The 19,713-nt window shown below is 44.2% G+C and overlaps 1 protein-coding gene across 3 annotated transcripts in view; it reads left to right on the top strand.

Moving 5' to 3' along the window:
• Positions 1-19,713, top strand: part of BAZ1A (bromodomain adjacent to zinc finger domain 1A) — a 284,468-nt gene that overhangs the window by 42,011 nt on the left and 222,744 nt on the right. For all 3 annotated transcript variants that reach the window (XM_063947878.1, XM_063947879.1, XM_063947877.1), the window contains exon 7: positions 15,285-15,407. In XM_063947878.1, coding sequence (XP_063803948.1) covers positions 15,285-15,407 — 123 coding nt within the window. The remainder of the gene's footprint in view (positions 1-15,284; positions 15,408-19,713) is intronic.

Genomic DNA, 19,713 nt, shown 5'->3' with positions numbered 1-19,713 from the left:
AAAACCAGACTGTTCGGTGAGACCCATTCTGAATCTGTAGTCTTTGAAGGTTTCCAAATTCAAGATGGAATCTTTCAGAGTGGTGATCGCAGACCTGGAGCCACAGGAATTCCTTGTGTCCCTGAATATCGAGGACGCTTACCTCAATATCCCAATTTGGCCGCCTCCATCAGGTTTATCTGAGGTTCGCCCTACTTGAACGATCACTACCAGTTTCAGGCGTCACCCCTCGGCCTGTCTACAGCTCCGAGGGTGTTTACGAAAGTGATGGCAGAAATGTTTCAGCTCGGTCCAGGGGGTCAACGTGATTCCCTGCCTGGATGATCTCCTGATAAAAGCGAGTTCCAGTGAGCTTCTACTGCTCCATATAGATCGTACTATCCATCTTTGTCTCTCCACAGGTGGATCTCAATCTGCAGAAGTCCCACCAAGAACTGTCTCAGCGGCTCCTGTTTCTGGGGATGCTACTGGATACTGTAGCACAGAAAGTGTTCCTCCCAGCGGACAAGGTGTGATCACTTCAAGAAATGGTTTGCAAAGTTATCCGACCTGTTCGTGTATCCCTTCATCTTTGTATAAAATTGTTAGGAAAGATGGTGGCCTCGTATGAGGCGATACAATTCGGGACGTTTCATGCCAGACCTTTCCAATTGGACATCCTGAACAAGTGGTCCGGTTCACATCTTCAGATGCACCGGATGATTCGGCTGTCGCCCCAGGTCAGGATTTTTCTCCTGTAGTGGCTACAGTCTTCCAACCTACTGGAAGGTCGACGCTTTGGCATTCAGGATTGGATCCTCCTCGCAACGGAATGCGAGTTTGAGGATGTGGAGCTGTCACCCAGGGGGTGCAGTTCCAGGGCAGGTGGTCTGCCCCAGAGGCCTTACAACATTTTGGAACTTCAGACTATCTACAATGCTCTGATTCAGGCATCCCCTCTACTCCGGGATCAGGCGATCGAGGTGCAGTCGGAAAACGGCGTACATCAATAGACAAGAAGGGACAAAAAGCAGGACCTGCATGTGAGAAGTGTCAATACTCCTCTGGGCAGAAAAAAATGGACAACTGGGAAGCCACGACCTCCACCTGGGGGGGGAGTGGGGACTACACCCTCAGGTGTTTCAACAGATCGACATGTGGGGATGCCCACAGATCGACTTGATGACCTTTCACCTCAACAAGAATCTTCGCTGCTATTGCTCACGCACCAGGGACCCTCAGGCGAGCGCAGGGGATGCGCTGACATTGCATTGGCCTTACCAGCTGGTCTACCTATTTCCTCCGATTCCGCTGATCCCAAGGGTGCTCAAGCGGACCAGGCATCAAAGAGAGAGCAATCTTGATTGCTCCGGATTGGCCCCGAAGAGCGTGGTACGTGACTTTTCCGGCAATGTCCGTAGAGGACCCTTGGCCTCTACCTCTAAGAAGGGATCTTCTTCAACAAGGACCGTTCGTCTACCCGGACTTACGGCTGCTTCGTTTGACGACATGGAAGTTGAGCGGAACATCCTAGCTCACAAAGGGTTTTCCAAAAAGGTCATTGCCACTATGGTGCAAGCCAGAAAACCTGTGACGTCAAAACGCTATCATATCTGGCGGAGATATGTCTCTCTTGGTGCGAGGAACGCACATATCCTGCTGCAGAGTTCCACTTGGGAAGGTTCCTACGTTTTCTGCAGGCTGGAGTGGATAAAGGCTTACGTCTGGGATCCATTAAGGTCCAGATTTCAGCTCTTTCAATGTTCTTCCAGAAGAAGTTGACTCTATAGCCGGAAGTTCAGACCTTCTTGAAAGGGGTGCTTCACATCCAACCTCCATTTGTGCCGCCTACGTCACCTTGGGATCTGGTTGTGGTGTTACATTTTATACAGTCCTCCTGGTTTGAACCTCTGATGACGGTAGAAGATAAGGACCTCACGTGGAAAACAGTGATGTTACTGGCCCTGGCTTCCACTAGGCGTGTCTCAGAATTGGGGTCCTTGTCGTGCAAAAGTCCGTACTTGGTCTTTTACGAGAACAGAGCGGAGCTCAGGACTGCCGAAGGTGGTCTCCGCGTTTAATTTGAATCAGCCTATTGTGATTCCGTCCAGTTCTGGCACTTCTGCTCTTCCGGAGGCATTAGATGCTGTGCCAGCCTTGAAAATCTATGTCAAGAGGACGGCTCGGATCAGAAAGAAGGATTCCTTGTTCGTGCTATATGATGCGCAGAAAAAGGGGTTGCCCTGCTTCAAAGCAATCCATTTCTCGTTGGATTGGGTTTACTGTCCAATAGGCCTATGCGTCGGCAGCCTTACCTGTTCCACAGTCTCTGAAGGCCCACTCTACCAGATCGGTGGGCTCTTCCTGGGCGGCTGCCCGAGGAGTCTCTGCCCTACAACTATTCCGAGCTGCTACCTGGTCGGGGAAGAACACCTTTGTGAAGTTCTACAGGTTTGATACCCTGGCCAAAGAGGATACCCAGTTTGGGCAGGCGGTGCTGCAGATGTCTCCGCACGTTCCCGCTTGTTCTGGAAGCTTTGGGACATCCCCATCGTACTAATCTGTCCCCAATATCCCTTATGGATACTAGAGAAAATAGGATTTTATATACGTACCGGTAAATCCTTTTCTTGTAGTCCATAAGGGAGATTGGGCGCCTGCCTCTGTGCGGTGGCTTTCTGCAGGTTCTCTGTTAGGTGTTCCTGTTCTGCTGTTGCTGTTAATGTTGCCAGGTGTTGCTGGCTAGGTTATATGTTGGTGTGCTGGTGTGTAATTCTCACCACACTTTTGTTATGTTCCTTCTCTCAAGTATGTCATTCTCCTTCGGGCACTGTTTTACCTATAACTGACCTGTAGGAGGAGGTATTGAGAGGAGGAGCCAGCACACCCAGTTGAAGACATTTAAAGTGCACTGGCTCCTTTGGGCCCCGTCTATACCCCATTGTACTAATCTGCTCCCCAATATCCCTTATGGACTACGAGAAAAGGATTTACCAGTAGGTATTTAAAATCCTATTTTAGCACCAAGGTAAATGTTGTGTTCTAATAAAGCTCCATTGTACAGTGACTATTCTTACTCAACGTAGAGAATGCAACAGTGCATTATGGGTAATAACTAATTTTAAAGGATAATTTAATCTGAAACTGAGAATGCAATTCTTCTCTCATCCATCTGGACCACAAAGTCTCTTACATGCATTACATGGTTTTCTAAGGCAGGTTTTGCACGTTCAAGGTTTTGTTTTTGTAAAGCTTTTCAATATTGTGTAAAAATTGTACTGTAACAGTCTAGTTAAAAATGTGGGGAACCGGATTAACTTGGTAAATCCCTTGCAAATCTGAATTTTCATTTTTGGATTGAATTGTTTTAAGTCCTGCTAAATTAGAATCTCCGAGTGAATAATATTACTATATAATAATAATCAGATAATACGGAGATCTTAGTTGCGTATATATGCAGATATAGGGTTAAGCCCCCAGGCCGATCGACAAGGCTTCTCCGTCACTGGGGGTCCCTAATACTAGGTATGGGCCTGGGGTGCAGGACCCCACAATGTCGGCACAGGTCGGCCACCCCAGGTCAGCACACAGGTGAAAATTAATAGGGGTTAATAAGAAGCACAGAAGTGCTATGTAAGTGGTGTGATTAAAAAATATATACAAAGTGATAGGAAAAATAATAAGTGTTAATAAAGTGTTAGGGTGTGCCGACCTGCAACAGCCCACCCATACCGACACAGGGGCCACTGCACCCCACACCCACCCCATAAATAATTACATATATATATCTGGGTTAAATTCCCAGTGTAAGGCCACATGGTAATGGCACCTACAGCATCTGAGAGCCAGCTTACCTGGGGATACCCCTGACTTCCCCTATGGCACTACTAGAGTCAGCAATCCCTCCTAATGCTGACCCATTTGTGCCTCTCTATATACAATACACAAGGTGGGAAGCTGCTCAATCAGATTGTAATGTCACTCAGGTGCTAAAAGGGGAGGGGTAATTCTGTGTAGGAAAAAAAAAAAAAAAAAAAAAAAACTGTGTTCCCTAATGCACACCGAGTGAATAATATTACTATATAATAATAATCAGATAATACGGAGATCTTAGTTGCGTATATATGCAGATATAGGGTTAAGCCCCCAGGCCGATCGACAAGGCTTCTCCGTCACTGGGGGTCCCTAATACTAGGTATGGGCCTGGGGTGCAGGACCCCACAATGTCGGCACAGGTCGGCCACCCCAGGTCAGCACACAGGTGAAAATTAATAGGGGTTAATAAGAAGCACAGAAGTGCTATGTAAGTGGTGTGATTAAAAAATATATACAAAGTGATAGGAAAAATAATAAGTGTTAATAAAGTGTTAGGGTGTGCCGACCTGCAACAGCCCACCCATACCGACACAGGGGCCACTGCACCCCACACCCACCCCATAAATAATTACATATATATATCTGGGTTAAATTCCCAGTGTAAGGCCACATGGTAATGGCACCTACAGCATCTGAGAGCCAGCTTACCTGGGGATACCCCTGACTTCCCCTATGGCACTACTAGAGTCAGCAATCCCTCCTAATGCTGACCCATTTGTGCCTCTCTATATACAATACACAAGGTGGGAAGCTGCTCAATCAGATTGTAATGTCACTCAGGTGCTAAAAGGGGAGGGGTAATTCTGTGTAGGAAAAAAAAAAAAAAACTGTGTTCCCTAATGCACACCGAGTGAATAATATTACTATATAATAATAATCAGATAATACGGAGATCTTAGTTGCGTATATATGCAGATATAGGGTTAAGCCCCCAGGCCGATCGACAAGGCTTCTCCGTCACTGGGGGTCCCTAATACTAGGTATGGGCCTGGGGTGCAGGACCCCACAATGTCGGCACAGGTCGGCCACCCCAGGTCAGCACACAGGTGAAAATTAATAGGGGTTAATAAGAAGCACAGAAGTGCTATGTAAGTGGTGTGATTAAAAAATATATACAAAGTGATAGGAAAAATAATAAGTGTTAATAAAGTGTTAGGGTGTGCCGACCTGCAACAGCCCACCCATACCGACACAGGGGCCACTGCACCCCACACCCACCCCATAAATAATTACATATATATATCTGGGTTAAATTCCCAGTGTAAGGCCACATGGTAATGGCACCTACAGCATCTGAGAGCCAGCTTACCTGGGGATACCCCTGACTTCCCCTATGGCACTACTAGAGTCAGCAATCCCTCCTAATGCTGACCCATTTGTGCCTCTCTATATACAATACACAAGGTGGGAAGCTGCTCAATCAGATTGTAATGTCACTCAGGTGCTAAAAGGGGAGGGGTAATTCTGTGTAGGAAAAAAAAAAAAAAAAACAACTGTGTTCCCTAATGCACACCGAGTGAATAATATTACTATATAATAATAATCAGATAATACGGAGATCTTAGTTGCGTATATATGCAGATATAGGGTTAAGCCCCCAGGCCGATCGACAAGGCTTCTCCGTCACTGGGGGTCCCTAATACTAGGTATGGGCCTGGGGTGCAGGACCCCACAATGTCGGCACAGGTCGGCCACCCCAGGTCAGCACACAGGTGAAAATTAATAGGGGTTAATAAGAAGCACAGAAGTGCTATGTAAGTGGTGTGATTAAAAAATATATACAAAGTGATAGGAAAAATAATAAGTGTTAATAAAGTTAACAGTTAGAATTACCCCTCCCCTTTTAGCACCTGAGTGACATTACAATCTGATTGAGCAGCTTCCCACCTTGTGTATTGTATATAGAGAGGCACAAATGGGTCAGCATTAGGAGGGATTGCTGACTCTAGTAGTGCCATAGGGGAAGTCAGGGGTATCCCCAGGTAAGCTGGCTCTCAGATGCTGTAGGTGCCATTACCATGTGGCCTTACACTGGGAATTTAACCCAGATATATATATGTAATTATTTATGGGGTGGGTGTGGGGTGCAGTGGCCCCTGTGTCGGTATGGGTGGGCTGTTGCAGGTCGGCACACCCTAACACTTTATTAACACTTATTATTTTTCCTATCACTTTGTATATATTTTTTAATCACACCACTTACATAGCACTTCTGTGCTTCTTATTAACCCCTATTAATTTTCACCTGTGTGCTGACCTGGGGTGGCCGACCTGTGCCGACATTGTGGGGTCCTGCACCCCAGGCCCATACCTAGTATTAGGGACCCCCAGTGACGGAGAAGCCTTGTCGATCGGCCTGGGGGCTTAACCCTATATCTGCATATATACGCAACTAAGATCTCCGTATTATCTGATTATTATTATATAGTAATATTATTCACTCGGTGTGCATTAGGGAACACAGTTTTTTTTTTTTTTTTTTTTTTTTTTTTTTCCTACACAGAATTACCCCTCCCCTTTTAGCACCTGAGTGACATTACAATCTGATTGAGCAGCTTCCCACCTTGTGTATTGTATATAGAGAGGCACAAATGGGTCAGCATTAGGAGGGATTGCTGACTCTAGTAGTGCCTTAGGGGAAGTCAGGGGTATCCCCAGGTAAGCTGGCTCTCAGATGCTGTAGGTGCCATTACCATGTGGCCTTACACTGGGAATTTAACCCAGATATATATATGTAATTATTTATGGGGTGGGTGTGGGGTGCAGTGGCCCCTGTGTCGGTATGGGTGGGCTGTTGCAGGTCGGCACACCCTAACACTTTATTAACACTTATTATTTTTCCTATCACTTTGTATATATTTTTTAATCACACCACTTACATAGCACTTCTGTGCTTCTTATTAACCCCTATTAATTTTCACCTGTGTGCTGACCTGGGGTGGCCGACCTGTGCCGACATTGTGGGGTCCTGCACCCCAGGCCCATACCTAGTATTAGGGACCCCCAGTGACGGAGAAGCCTTGTCGATCGGCCTGGGGGCTTAACCCTATATCTGCATATATACGCAACTAAGATCTCCGTATTATCTGATTATTATTATATAGTAATATTATTCACTCGGTGTGCATTAGGGAACACAGTTTTTTTTTTTTTTTTTTTTTTTTCCTACACAGAATTACCCCTCCCCTTTTAGCACCTGAGTGACATTACAATCTGATTGAGCAGCTTCCCACCTTGTGTATTGTATATAGAGAGGCACAAATGGGTCAGCATTAGGAGGGATTGCTGACTCTAGTAGTGCCATAGGGGAAGTCAGGGGTATCCCCAGGTAAGCTGGCTCTCAGATGCTGTAGGTGCCATTACCATGTGGCCTTACACTGGGAATTTAACCCAGATATATATATGTAATTATTTATGGGGTGGGTGTGGGGTGCAGTGGCCCCTGTGTCGGTATGGGTGGGCTGTTGCAGGTCGGCACACCCTAACACTTTATTAACACTTATTATTTTTCCTATCACTTTGTATATATTTTTTAATCACACCACTTACATAGCACTTCTGTGCTTCTTATTAACCCCTATTAATTTTCACCTGTGTGCTGACCTGGGGTGGCCGACCTGTGCCGACATTGTGGGGTCCTGCACCCCAGGCCCATACCTAGTATTAGGGACCCCCAGTGACGGAGAAGCCTTGTCGATCGGCCTGGGGGCTTAACCCTATATCTGCATATATACGCAACTAAGATCTCCGTATTATCTGATTATTATTATATAGTAATATTATTCACTCGGTGTGCATTAGGGAACACAGTTTTTTTTTTTTTTTCCTACACAGAATTACCCCTCCCCTTTTAGCACCTGAGTGACATTACAATCTGATTGAGCAGCTTCCCACCTTGTGTATTGTATATAGAGAGGCACAAATGGGTCAGCATTAGGAGGGATTGCTGACTCTAGTAGTGCCATAGGGGAAGTCAGGGGTATCCCCAGGTAAGCTGGCTCTCAGATGCTGTAGGTGCCATTACCATGTGGCCTTACACTGGGAATTTAACCCAGATATATATATGTAATTATTTATGGGGTGGGTGTGGGGTGCAGTGGCCCCTGTGTCGGTATGGGTGGGCTGTTGCAGGTCGGCACACCCTAACACTTTATTAACACTTATTATTTTTCCTATCACTTTGTATATATTTTTTAATCACACCACTTACATAGCACTTCTGTGCTTCTTATTAACCCCTATTAATTTTCACCTGTGTGCTGACCTGGGGTGGCCGACCTGTGCCGACATTGTGGGGTCCTGCACCCCAGGCCCATACCTAGTATTAGGGACCCCCAGTGACGGAGAAGCCTTGTCGATCGGCCTGGGGGCTTAACCCTATATCTGCATATATACGCAACTAAGATCTCCGTATTATCTGATTATTATTATATAGTAATATTATTCACTCGGTGTGCATTAGGGAACACAGTTTTTTTTTTTTTTTTTCCTACACAGAATTACCCCTCCCCTTTTAGCACCTGAGTGACATTACAATCTGATTGAGCAGCTTCCCACCTTGTGTATTGTATATAGAGAGGCACAAATGGGTCAGCATTAGGAGGGATTGCTGACTCTAGTAGTGCCATAGGGGAAGTCAGGGGTATCCCCAGGTAAGCTGGCTCTCAGATGCTGTAGGTGCCATTACCATGTGGCCTTACACTGGGAATTTAACCCAGATATATATATGTAATTATTTATGGGGTGGGTGTGGGGTGCAGTGGCCCCTGTGTCGGTATGGGTGGGCTGTTGCAGGTCGGCACACCCTAACACTTTATTAACACTTATTATTTTTCCTATCACTTTGTATATATTTTTTAATCACACCACTTACATAGCACTTCTGTGCTTCTTATTAACCCCTATTAATTTTCACCTGTGTGCTGACCTGGGGTGGCCGACCTGTGCCGACATTGTGGGGTCCTGCACCCCAGGCCCATACCTAGTATTAGGGACCCCCAGTGACGGAGAAGCCTTGTCGATCGGCCTGGGGGCTTAACCCTATATCTGCATATATACGCAACTAAGATCTCCGTATTATCTGATTATTATTATATAGTAATATTATTCACTCGGTGTGCATTAGGGAACACAGTTTTTTTTTTCCTACACAGAATTACCCCTCCCCTTTTAGCACCTGAGTGACATTACAATCTGATTGAGCAGCTTCCCACCTTGTGTATTGTGTATATAGAGAGGCACAAATGGGTCAGCATTAGGAGGGATTGCTGACTCTAGTAGTGCCATAGGGGAAGTCAGGGGTATCCCCAGGTAAGCTGGCTCTCAGATGCTGTAGGTGCCATTACCATGTGGCCTTACACTGGGAATTTAACCCAGATATATATATGTAATTATTTATGGGGTGGGTGTGGGGTGCAGTGGCCCCTGTGTCGGTATGGGTGGGCTGTTGCAGGTCGGCACACCCTAACACTTTATTAACACTTATTATTTTTCCTATCACTTTGTATATATTTTTTAATCACACCACTTACATAGCACTTCTGTGCTTCTTATTAACCCCTATTAATTTTCACCTGTGTGCTGACCTGGGGTGGCCGACCTGTGCCGACATTGTGGGGTCCTGCACCCCAGGCCCATACCTAGTATTAGGGACCCCCAGTGACGGAGAAGCCTTGTCGATCGGCCTGGGGGCTTAACCCTATATCTGCATATATACGCAACTAAGATCTCCGTATTATCTGATTATTATTATATAGTAATATTATTCACTCGGTGTGCATTAGGGAACACAGTTTTTTTTTTTTTTTTTTTTTCCTACACAGAATTACCCCTCCCCTTTTAGCACCTGAGTGACATTACAATCTGATTGAGCAGCTTCCCACCTTGTGTATTGTGTATATAGAGAGGCACAAATGGGTCAGCATTAGGAGGGATTGCTGACTCTAGTAGTGCCATAGGGGAAGTCAGGGGTATCCCCAGGTAAGCTGGCTCTCAGATGCTGTAGGTGCCATTACCATGTGGCCTTACACTGGGAATTTAACCCAGATATATATATGTAATTATTTATGGGGTGGGTGTGGGGTGCAGTGGCCCCTGTGTCGGTATGGGTGGGCTGTTGCAGGTCGGCACACCCTAACACTTTATTAACACTTATTATTTTTCCTATCACTTTGTATATATTTTTTAATCACACCACTTACATAGCACTTCTGTGCTTCTTATTAACCCCTATTAATTTTCACCTGTGTGCTGACCTGGGGTGGCCGACCTGTGCCGACATTGTGGGGTCCTGCACCCCAGGCCCATACCTAGTATTAGGGACCCCCAGTGACGGAGAAGCCTTGTCGATCGGCCTGGGGGCTTAACCCTATATCTGCATATATACGCAACTAAGATCTCCGTATTATCTGATTATTATTATATAGTAATATTATTCACTCGGTGTGCATTAGGGAACACAGTTTTTTTTTTTTTTTTTTCCTACACAGAATTACCCCTCCCCTTTTAGCACCTGAGTGACATTACAATCTGATTGAGCAGCTTCCCACCTTGTGTATTGTATATAGAGAGGCACAAATGGGTCAGCATTAGGAGGGTTTGCTGACTCTAGTAGTGCCATAGGGGAAGTCAGGGGTATCCCCAGGTAAGCTGGCTCTCAGATGCTGTAGGTGCCATTACCATGTGGCCTTACACTGGGAATTTAACCCAGATATATATATGTAATTATTTATGGGGTGGGTGTGGGGTGCAGTGGCCCCTGTGTCGGTATGGGTGGGCTGTTGCAGGTCGGCACACCCTAACACTTTATTAACACTTATTATTTTTCCTATCACTTTGTATATATTTTTTAATCACACCACTTACATAGCACTTCTGTGCTTCTTATTAACCCCTATTAATTTTCACCTGTGTGCTGACCTGGGGTGGCCGACCTGTGCCGACATTGTGGGGTCCTGCACCCCAGGCCCATACCTAGTATTAGGGACCCCCAGTGACGGAGAAGCCTTGTCGATCGGCCTGGGGGCTTAACCCTATATCTGCATATATACGCAACTAAGATCTCCGTATTATCTGATTATTATTATATAGTAATATTATTCACTCGGTGTGCATTAGGGAACACAGTTTTTTTTTTTTTTTTTTTTTTTTTTTTTTCCTACACAGAATTACCCCTCCCCTTTTAGCACCTGAGTGACATTACAATCTGATTGAGCAGCTTCCCACCTTGTGTATTGTATATAGAGAGGCACAAATGGGTCAGCATTAGGAGGGATTGCTGACTCTAGTAGTGCCATAGGGGAAGTCAGGGGTATCCCCAGGTAAGCTGGCTCTCAGATGCTGTAGGTGCCATTACCATGTGGCCTTACACTGGGAATTTAACCCAGATATATATATGTAATTATTTATGGGGTGGGTGTGGGGTGCAGTGGCCCCTGTGTCGGTATGGGTGGGCTGTTGCAGGTCGGCACACCCTAACACTTTATTAACACTTATTATTTTTCCTATCACTTTGTATATATTTTTTAATCACACCACTTACATAGCACTTCTGTGCTTCTTATTAACCCCTATTAATTTTCACCTGTGTGCTGACCTGGGGTGGCCGACCTGTGCCGACATTGTGGGGTCCTGCACCCCAGGCCCATACCTAGTATTAGGGACCCCCAGTGACGGAGAAGCCTTGTCGATCGGCCTGGGGGCTTAACCCTATATCTGCATATATACGCAACTAAGATCTCCGTATTATCTGATTATTATTATATAGTAATATTATTCACTCGGTGTGCATTAGGGAACAGTTTTTTTTTTTTTTTTTTTTTTTCCTACACAGAATTACCCCTCCCCTTTTAGCACCTGAGTGACATTACAATCTGATTGAGCAGCTTCCCACCTTGTGTATTGTAAATTAGAATCTCTGCAGAGATCCACTGGTGTCTGCAAAGATGCCTCAAAGTGTCAGGTGTGATTGAAAAGGATCAAAGAATGTTTTCTAGCTTCTTATTTGCCTTCAAGATAGCAGTTCTCCAACAAACTGTAAAAATTAAAGATGCATCCTGGTCCAAGAGGTTTACCCTCTTAACCACTTGCCTGGCATGGTCACATCATTTACAACCACACCAGGCAGTGCATTATTTGATCTGGTTGCAAGTCAGCTACAGTGTGGGTAGCTGCAGAATGAGAATCTACCCACAGCTGCTGCTCTGAGGTAACTTTTCCAGTCCCTCTGCTTCCCTGCACCCTCCCCCAATGTCTGCCTTTGTGCCAATCACTGCTGAAATGTAAATTGATAACCCTCCCAGTCCTCCCATTGTGTACCTGGTGGATGCTCAGATGAGCAGCCACTGAGAAAATCAACTTTGCAATGGTTGCGGTTTCACCGATGTCCTAATGGTGAAAATCCAATGTGTGAAAACTCTATTATTAATTTATTTTAATAAAATATTTTTAGATAAGATAAAATACATGTTCTTCACCTAATTTACTCATATAAAAAAAAAAAAAAGAATTTCTGAGCAGTTTAAAAAAAAGAAAAAGAAAAAATAGCTGGTTAAGAACCTTAGTACCCCTTTCACATCTCCAATGCCGGATTCCACACGGGAATTGGAAACGGGACCTTCCCGAGTGTGACCCGGCATTGGAGCCTTTCTGCTGGCTTCCCGACCCGGCAAAATGCTGGGTCGGTTGCCATAGCGGTGGGGGCGGAAGCGGCGCTTGGAGATGAGCTCATCTCCGCACCGTCTCACCAAGCAAAAAAAATTGTGGGTCCCAGGGACTCATTACGTTAAAAAATTGGGGTAGAGGTAAAAACTGGAGGTAGAGGGAAGGAGCAGTTAGGGTAGAGTTTGGGGTAAGGGCAGGCAGTGCTTGGGGTAAATGCAGACAGCAGTTAAGATAGTGCTGAGGGGCAATGAAGGGGCTAGGGTCAGGCAGTGCTGGGAGTAGCCACGTCCTGCCAGCAGCGGCCCGTCACCTTGCGGTTGGCCGGCTCAGGTGGTCCTAGCCTCTGTTGGGGATCCCCCAGAGGCAAATTTAGGGTTTAGACCACCCCTATGCATAACATTATTGTCCGCCCCCCGCCAATAATTATAATTGTGTTGCCTCAAGTAATATAACAAGATCATTTAGTATATGGCCCACTACTTAAATACATCCTTTATATATGCAGTATGTAAATTTCAGTGCCAGTGTCATCAGATTGAAACAGAGAATTTGATGGCGGATAGAAAGCCACTTGGCCCATCAGCCAATTAACCTACCAGTATATTTTTGGAGTGTGGGAGGAAACCCATGCAAGTACGGGGAGAATATACAAACTCCACACAGTTTGGGCATTGGTGGGAATTGAACCCAGGATCTCTGTGCTGTAAGGCAGTAATGCTAAACATTACACCCAGCCATAAGCCTTCATCTGTGACTCCCATGCCAATTTTGCGGGCACTGCAGTTCAGCATACCTAAGCGTATGGGTGGGCAAATATTTCAGCTGAGGGAAGATTCGGCAGGTTCTTGAACGGTTAAGAGACGCAAATGATGGATGGGACATGAATGCCAGGATACTGAATAAAGAGACAATTCCCCCTCCTATGATTATCAACGTATCAATGTTTTTATCACATATTGATCTGGATAAAAACATTCAAATGTTTACACTCATAGAATGAGACATTTTCTCTTTATTCAATCCCTGAATTGGATTCATTTTTCCTCATTATACCACTGGCCAAAAAGGTGGATTTACAGCTTTTCTCCATACATACTCTGCCGTCTCCAATGTCCACACCCTGTCCTCCCTCCAGCTCATAGCTCTCTTTGCCCTCTGCTCACAGCTTGCACTGGCACCTTACGTTACAATTTGAAAGAAGAATCTGCCGCAAGGCTCTCTGCACTTGATTGCTGGCTGCCCAGCTTGGCTCCGTTCCCCCCCCCTCTCCCCCCGAGTGCCGCGTGTTCAGCTGTTTGGCTCTCGGCAGCACAGGCTATCAAGATCTGTAGTTTATGTGCAATCATTGCGGAGCCCACAAATCAGAATTTGCCCAGCCCTGCTATAGAGCCACCCATCAGGGACATGTATCAGCAGGCTTAGCTGCCTCTGTCTGGTACAATACTGTCACAGCTCAGGCTCCGCTGGTCGGTCCGAATAAGATGCCTCAGAGTGTGAACAGGTGGTCTGCAACGAGGTAGGCGGCTCAGATGGCTATCTACTCCCAGCTTCCCTCCGCCGGTAACACACAGTAGCGCGCTATGTGGAGAACTGCGGGGCAGCGTCGAGACCTCGGGAATCTGGATTCCAGCAGCTTGCCGCGGGAGGAAATAGGGGTGGGCGGATGGCCACGGTAGGAAATAAGGGTGGACGGATGGAGGCAGAACGCTTTAAGCCCTGAGCGCGGCTGCCTGCTGACAGCATATGCACTTTTTTCAGAATGGGTGGGTCCCTGGGCAAGCGCTCCACAGGGTTTGGCTACATGTTTAATGATTGACGCCTTCTCCACTTTTATAGTCCACTGTGAAGTCGAGCAAAGGGAGATGTCGGTTATTAAACCTGTAACCAATCCCAGTGCAGCGCGTCCCCAGGGACCCACCCATTTTGAAAAAGTGAGTCACTAGTCCTTAATATTGGGTAAAATACGCGCTATAGCGCGTTTTTGCGATCACTGCTATGTAGTAAACTGGTCCCGGGTCGCATCGACCTGGGAATATGTTTACGCTGCCACTGACTCGGTATTCAACCGGGAATAACTCTTCTTATTACCCGGCTTGAATTACTGGGTCAGGCGACCAGGGGATTCTCCAAGGCCCCTTTCACGTTGCACACTGATCCGTGTCGACCCGATACCGGGTTATTTTTGTGATGTGAAAGGGGTACAGGTTGAGTATCCCTTATCCAAAATTCTAAATCACACATTTTTGAGTCCCCTACTGAGATAATGACACAAAAAAAAAAAAAAAAATAAATAAATATATATATATATATATATATATATATATATATATATATAATAAATCCATGTAAGAAAGGCACTCTGGAGTCATCAATAATGGCAAAATAGCAAAAAGTGTATTAAAAAGTCAGGTCAATACAGGTCAAGTCAGGTAATACACGTTTTGCTATTTTGCCAATATTGATGACTCCAGAGTGCCTTTCCGATAAGGGATACTCAACCTGTATAAGAAGAAGACTAGTGAGCTGTGTGTGTATGTTGTGCAGAGGACAGTTAAGTTTATAACGATCCCATTGTTCTTTATCCTAGCAGCTGGATATGTATAAAATAACTGTTGGTCTTTGTTTACACTGGCTCTGAATATTGTTAAGAGCAGTGATATAGTCATAAACATGTCTTTTGCATTTTATTGGTCTTCGTGCCTTTTTATATGAATGCATATGAATGATATTGCAGAACTGATGTATTGTGTGTCCCCACCCTCCTTTAGGCAAGCACGATTTCAAAGTATCAGATCTTGGAGAAAAATTACTTTGATTATTTTCCTGATGAGCCTCCAAAGTTTGAGTCTGCAGCAAGCCGAAGATCCATAACAAATAAGCAGTTCAACCAAGTAAGTTGTTAACTTCATAAAAGGACATTTATGTTTTCAGTTGACTAACTTTGATTGTTTTGATCATGTCATACAAACTTTACTAAAGGTGTCGTTTTTGCCTAGTTTTCATTGCACTTTGGTTGATGTAAAGCATATAATTTGCTTCTACTTATACCAGTGATGGCTAACCTTGGCACTCCAGCTGTTGTTGAACTACACATCCCAGCATGCCCTGCATCAGTTTTGCTATTTGGCCATGCTAAAACTGATGCAGGGCATGCTGGGATGTGTAGTTCAACAACAGCTGGAGTGTCAATGTTAGCCATCACTGACTTATACGCACTCTCAGGCAGGACTGAACATGAGCATTCACAAATATAGTGGCAGCAGTGATTGGATGTGTTTTACTATGCACAACAATGATTTTCAACATATAATAGTCACTTACTCCTGTGTGTGCTTGGGCGAGCCGGTCAGTTACTGTCTGAAATGATTGCACTAGTGTGGTGTAGTTGTAAAAAGGTGTTTTATACAGTCCCCCGTTTCCTTCAGCAGAATGACTAACCGCTTTCTTTTCTTGGGCAGTATGCATCTGCAATAGCCCTTCATGCTGGCTGATCTTGCTGAAAGCTTCATGTTAGTTTACTTTGGATTAGGAATCCTGGATACTTGGAAAGCACTAATGGATGATAAAGTATAATATTTTATTTGCTAGTCACAAGAGCTCAATCATTGACACAGAATCAAGCATAATAGTTTATTCTGTTCGGTTAGATATCAGAGGTGCTACTTTTTGAGTATATATATATATATATATATATATATATATATATATATATATATATATATATAATATAGTGTACGTGGGCTACATGCCATCCTTTTACACATTTACAATCCCATGACTACTCAAGGCTGTCTCGCTTCTTTATCTACAAGGGTCAGTCTGGACATTGCAAATTAACTGTAGGGAGACTGCGTCGGAATACACCTTAAGTCTTATGTAGAATAGTTGAGTCTGTTATTCAACCAAGCACATTAATGATATTTTCTCTAACGTCCTAAGTGGATGCTGGGAACTCCGTAAGGACCATGAGGAATAGCGGCTCCGCAGGAGACTGGGCACAACTAAAGAAAGCTTTAGGACTACCTGGTGTGCACTGGCTCCTCCCTCTATGACCCTCCTCCAGACCTCAGTTAGAGTTTTGTGCTCGGCCGAGCTGGATGCACACTAGGGGCTCTCCTGAGCTCTTAGAAAAGAAAGTTATATTTAGGTTTTTTATTTTCAGTGAGATCTGCTGGCAACAGACTCACTGCTACGAGGGACTTAGGGGAGAGAAGCGGACCTACCTGCTTGCAGCTAGCTTGGGCTTCTAGGCTACTGGACACCATTAGCTCCAGAGGGATCGAACACAGGCCCAGCCTCGGTCGTCTGGTCCCGGAGCCGCGCCGCCGTCCCCCTTGCAAAGCCAGAAGCAAGAAGATGTTCCTGAAAATCGGCGGCAGAAGACTTCGGTCTTCATTAAGGTAGCGTACAGCACTGCAGCTGTGCGCCATTGCTCCCCATGCACACCACACACTCCGGTCACTGATGGGTGCAGGACGCTGGGGGGGGGGGCGCCCTGGGGCTGCAATAAGAGTACCTTACTGGCAAAATAACACATAATATAGTCATTAAGACTATATATGTGTAAAATCCCCTGCCATATATTCCATAAAAATTTCATACAAAACAACAAAACTAGGACTGCGCAATTCACTCTGATATGGATATTTAATCTCATAAAATTAATCCTTAAAAACACATATAATAACATACAATACTAAATGCCGGCCAGCATTACATAAAAATTATAATATAAACCCCATAGATCAATGGTACTGAGCTACTAATTAAATATATGCTGGGATAAAATATCATTATCAAAAAGGAGAAAATACCTGGCATGGTTGCAGGTACAACTGGACATACCTATTTTGGTTGAAATCTATTGGAAGTGATACAATATAGCATGAGAAAGAGATTAATGAATTTTTTAGTGCATATATTTGGATATAAAGTGTAAGAGGTATTTTTAATAGAATTAAGTAATATATTCTCTATTATTAAGACCCATCAATAATAGATCTATGGGGTTTATATTATAATTTTTATGTAATGCTGGCCGGCATTTAGTATTGTATGTTATTATATGTGTTTTTAAGGATTAATTTTATGAGATTAAATATCCATATCAGAGTGAATTGCGCAGTCCTAGTTTTGTTGTTTTGTATGAAGTTCTGTAATAAGGGTTAAAACCAAAGACCTTTTTGGGATTGCTGCATTCATCTGAAATCAGTCACAGCGCCAGGTGTGTTTTTTGTTTTCGTTTTGATCTGTTGGTTTGGTACACAGGCGGCTTTGATTGACTGGATAATTGGAGGTTGTTTCTAGTATTGGATTCACATTGGTATCACTCTAAATAAGAGAATGGCACAATTAACATGCATTTCAAATAGGTTGGAAAGGAGAGATCTGTATTTAAAGGGTAAAACTAATGCTAATATAGGAGAGGAAAGAAGTGGGTCAGCAGAAATGCATGGATGTTTTAATAAATTGGAGAATTTATGTATGGCTGAAACAAAACATTGGTGGGACCAGATATCCCTGCAAAAATACTTGGATAGTAATATAATTCCAAGAGGATTAAGAATATTGAAGGAATCCACATTTAAAGAAGATAAGGAGTTCACGGATGAGTGGAATACCACCTTGGATAACTGTTCAAAAAATCTTATGCAGTTATTAATTAAATATAGGGAGCAGCGAGTAAAAGATTTACAAAAAGAAATTGAAAAAGTACATATTGTACTGAAGGAATATGAGGTAATGCCTGAATTTAAGGAAAGAGATATAAAGGTAAATAGAAAATTACTGGATTTTGAACAATCATAGATAGATAGAAAGGAACATAAGATGGGAAGAGATGTCAATGATTATAAAAATGGGACATCACGCAGTTATAATAAGGTTCACATGTATGAGAGACGGGAATATAATCAGACAAATTATGACAAAGGTAGAGGGAGACAACCATTGAGGCAGCAGGGTAATTATTATCAGGAAGGAGGACCCAGGGAGAGAGGGGCTAATAATTGGAAACAGGTGCAAAATAAGAGACCCCAATTTTTTCACAAAAACAGATATCAGTTGTTAGAGACACCAAGAGATAGAATAAACAGATACAATAAACCATCAGAAACAGAGGATGAATGTGAACATACACCATCAGAGGTTTTTTTTTTAGACAGGCATCAGGAACGCAACACATGGCAAATATCCCAGTATCAGAAAAAGAGGGCAAGAAACGCAGATTCAGAGGATGTAGGGGGGGCAGAAGAATACAGGTGGAAAACGCCACGCAGAAAGTATTGAAAGATGTGACAGGGAAAGGTATTTACAATTTGTCTAAACGAGCATTAACAAAAGAAGAAATTAGTATACTGGAGAAAGGCTTAAATTATGCTCCGGTAGCTAAACCAAATCTGTTTCAATTATTCGTAGATCTTAACCGGTATGTACGCACACTTAGTAGAAAAAGGTATTTTGCACTCAAAGAAATAAAAAAGAGGAAGAGTGAGGAGTCACCCATTATCTTGGATAAAGAGGATGAAGTTATAAGAGATATATTAGTAAGTCTGGGTCAGGAGGGAGATATCAGGGAAGATGATATAGATGTGAAAATACCTATTTCTTTTTCATCCACTAGGGGTCACTGGAGTACTCTTGGGATATGGACGGCGTAGCAGAACAAAGGCACTGAATATTTAAATTTAGAACTCTCCACCCCTCCATATCCCAGAGTACCTCGGTGTATGAACCCAGTGTTTTTTCTGTGCTCAAAGCACTAACATCGGCTTGTGGGATTCCCACACTTGGATGGAAGATTTTATTAATTTTTCATTTTGACTTTTTTAATTTTTAATTTTACACTTAGCACATCCCTTCCCAGTTTCTGGAAAAACATGGGTCCGGGATGGTGCTGCTGCAAGGCAGCGCATGGCGTGTCGGTCCTCACAAAGAGCACCCTCACAGCCACAGGCAGCCCACTGTCTCCTGCAACAGCTGGACGGAGCTTACAGAAAGAAGCCCCGTCACAGCCAGGAAGAAATGATCAAAGAGCTGGACGGAGCTTACATAAAGAAGCCCCGTCACAGCCAGCAAGAAGTTATCAAAAGGAACAAGCTGGACGGAGCTTACAGAAGAAGCCCCGTCACAGCCAGGAACAAGCTGGACGGAGCTTACAGAAGAAGCCCCGTCGCAGCCAGGAACAAGATGACTTGA

The sequence above is a fragment of the Pseudophryne corroboree genome, chromosome 12 (assembly GCF_028390025.1).
Source record: "Pseudophryne corroboree isolate aPseCor3 chromosome 12, aPseCor3.hap2, whole genome shotgun sequence".
Taxonomy (NCBI): Eukaryota; Metazoa; Chordata; class Amphibia; order Anura; family Myobatrachidae; genus Pseudophryne; species Pseudophryne corroboree.
Note: the sequence above shows the minus strand (reverse complement) of the source record. Positions and strands in the feature narration are given on the sequence as shown.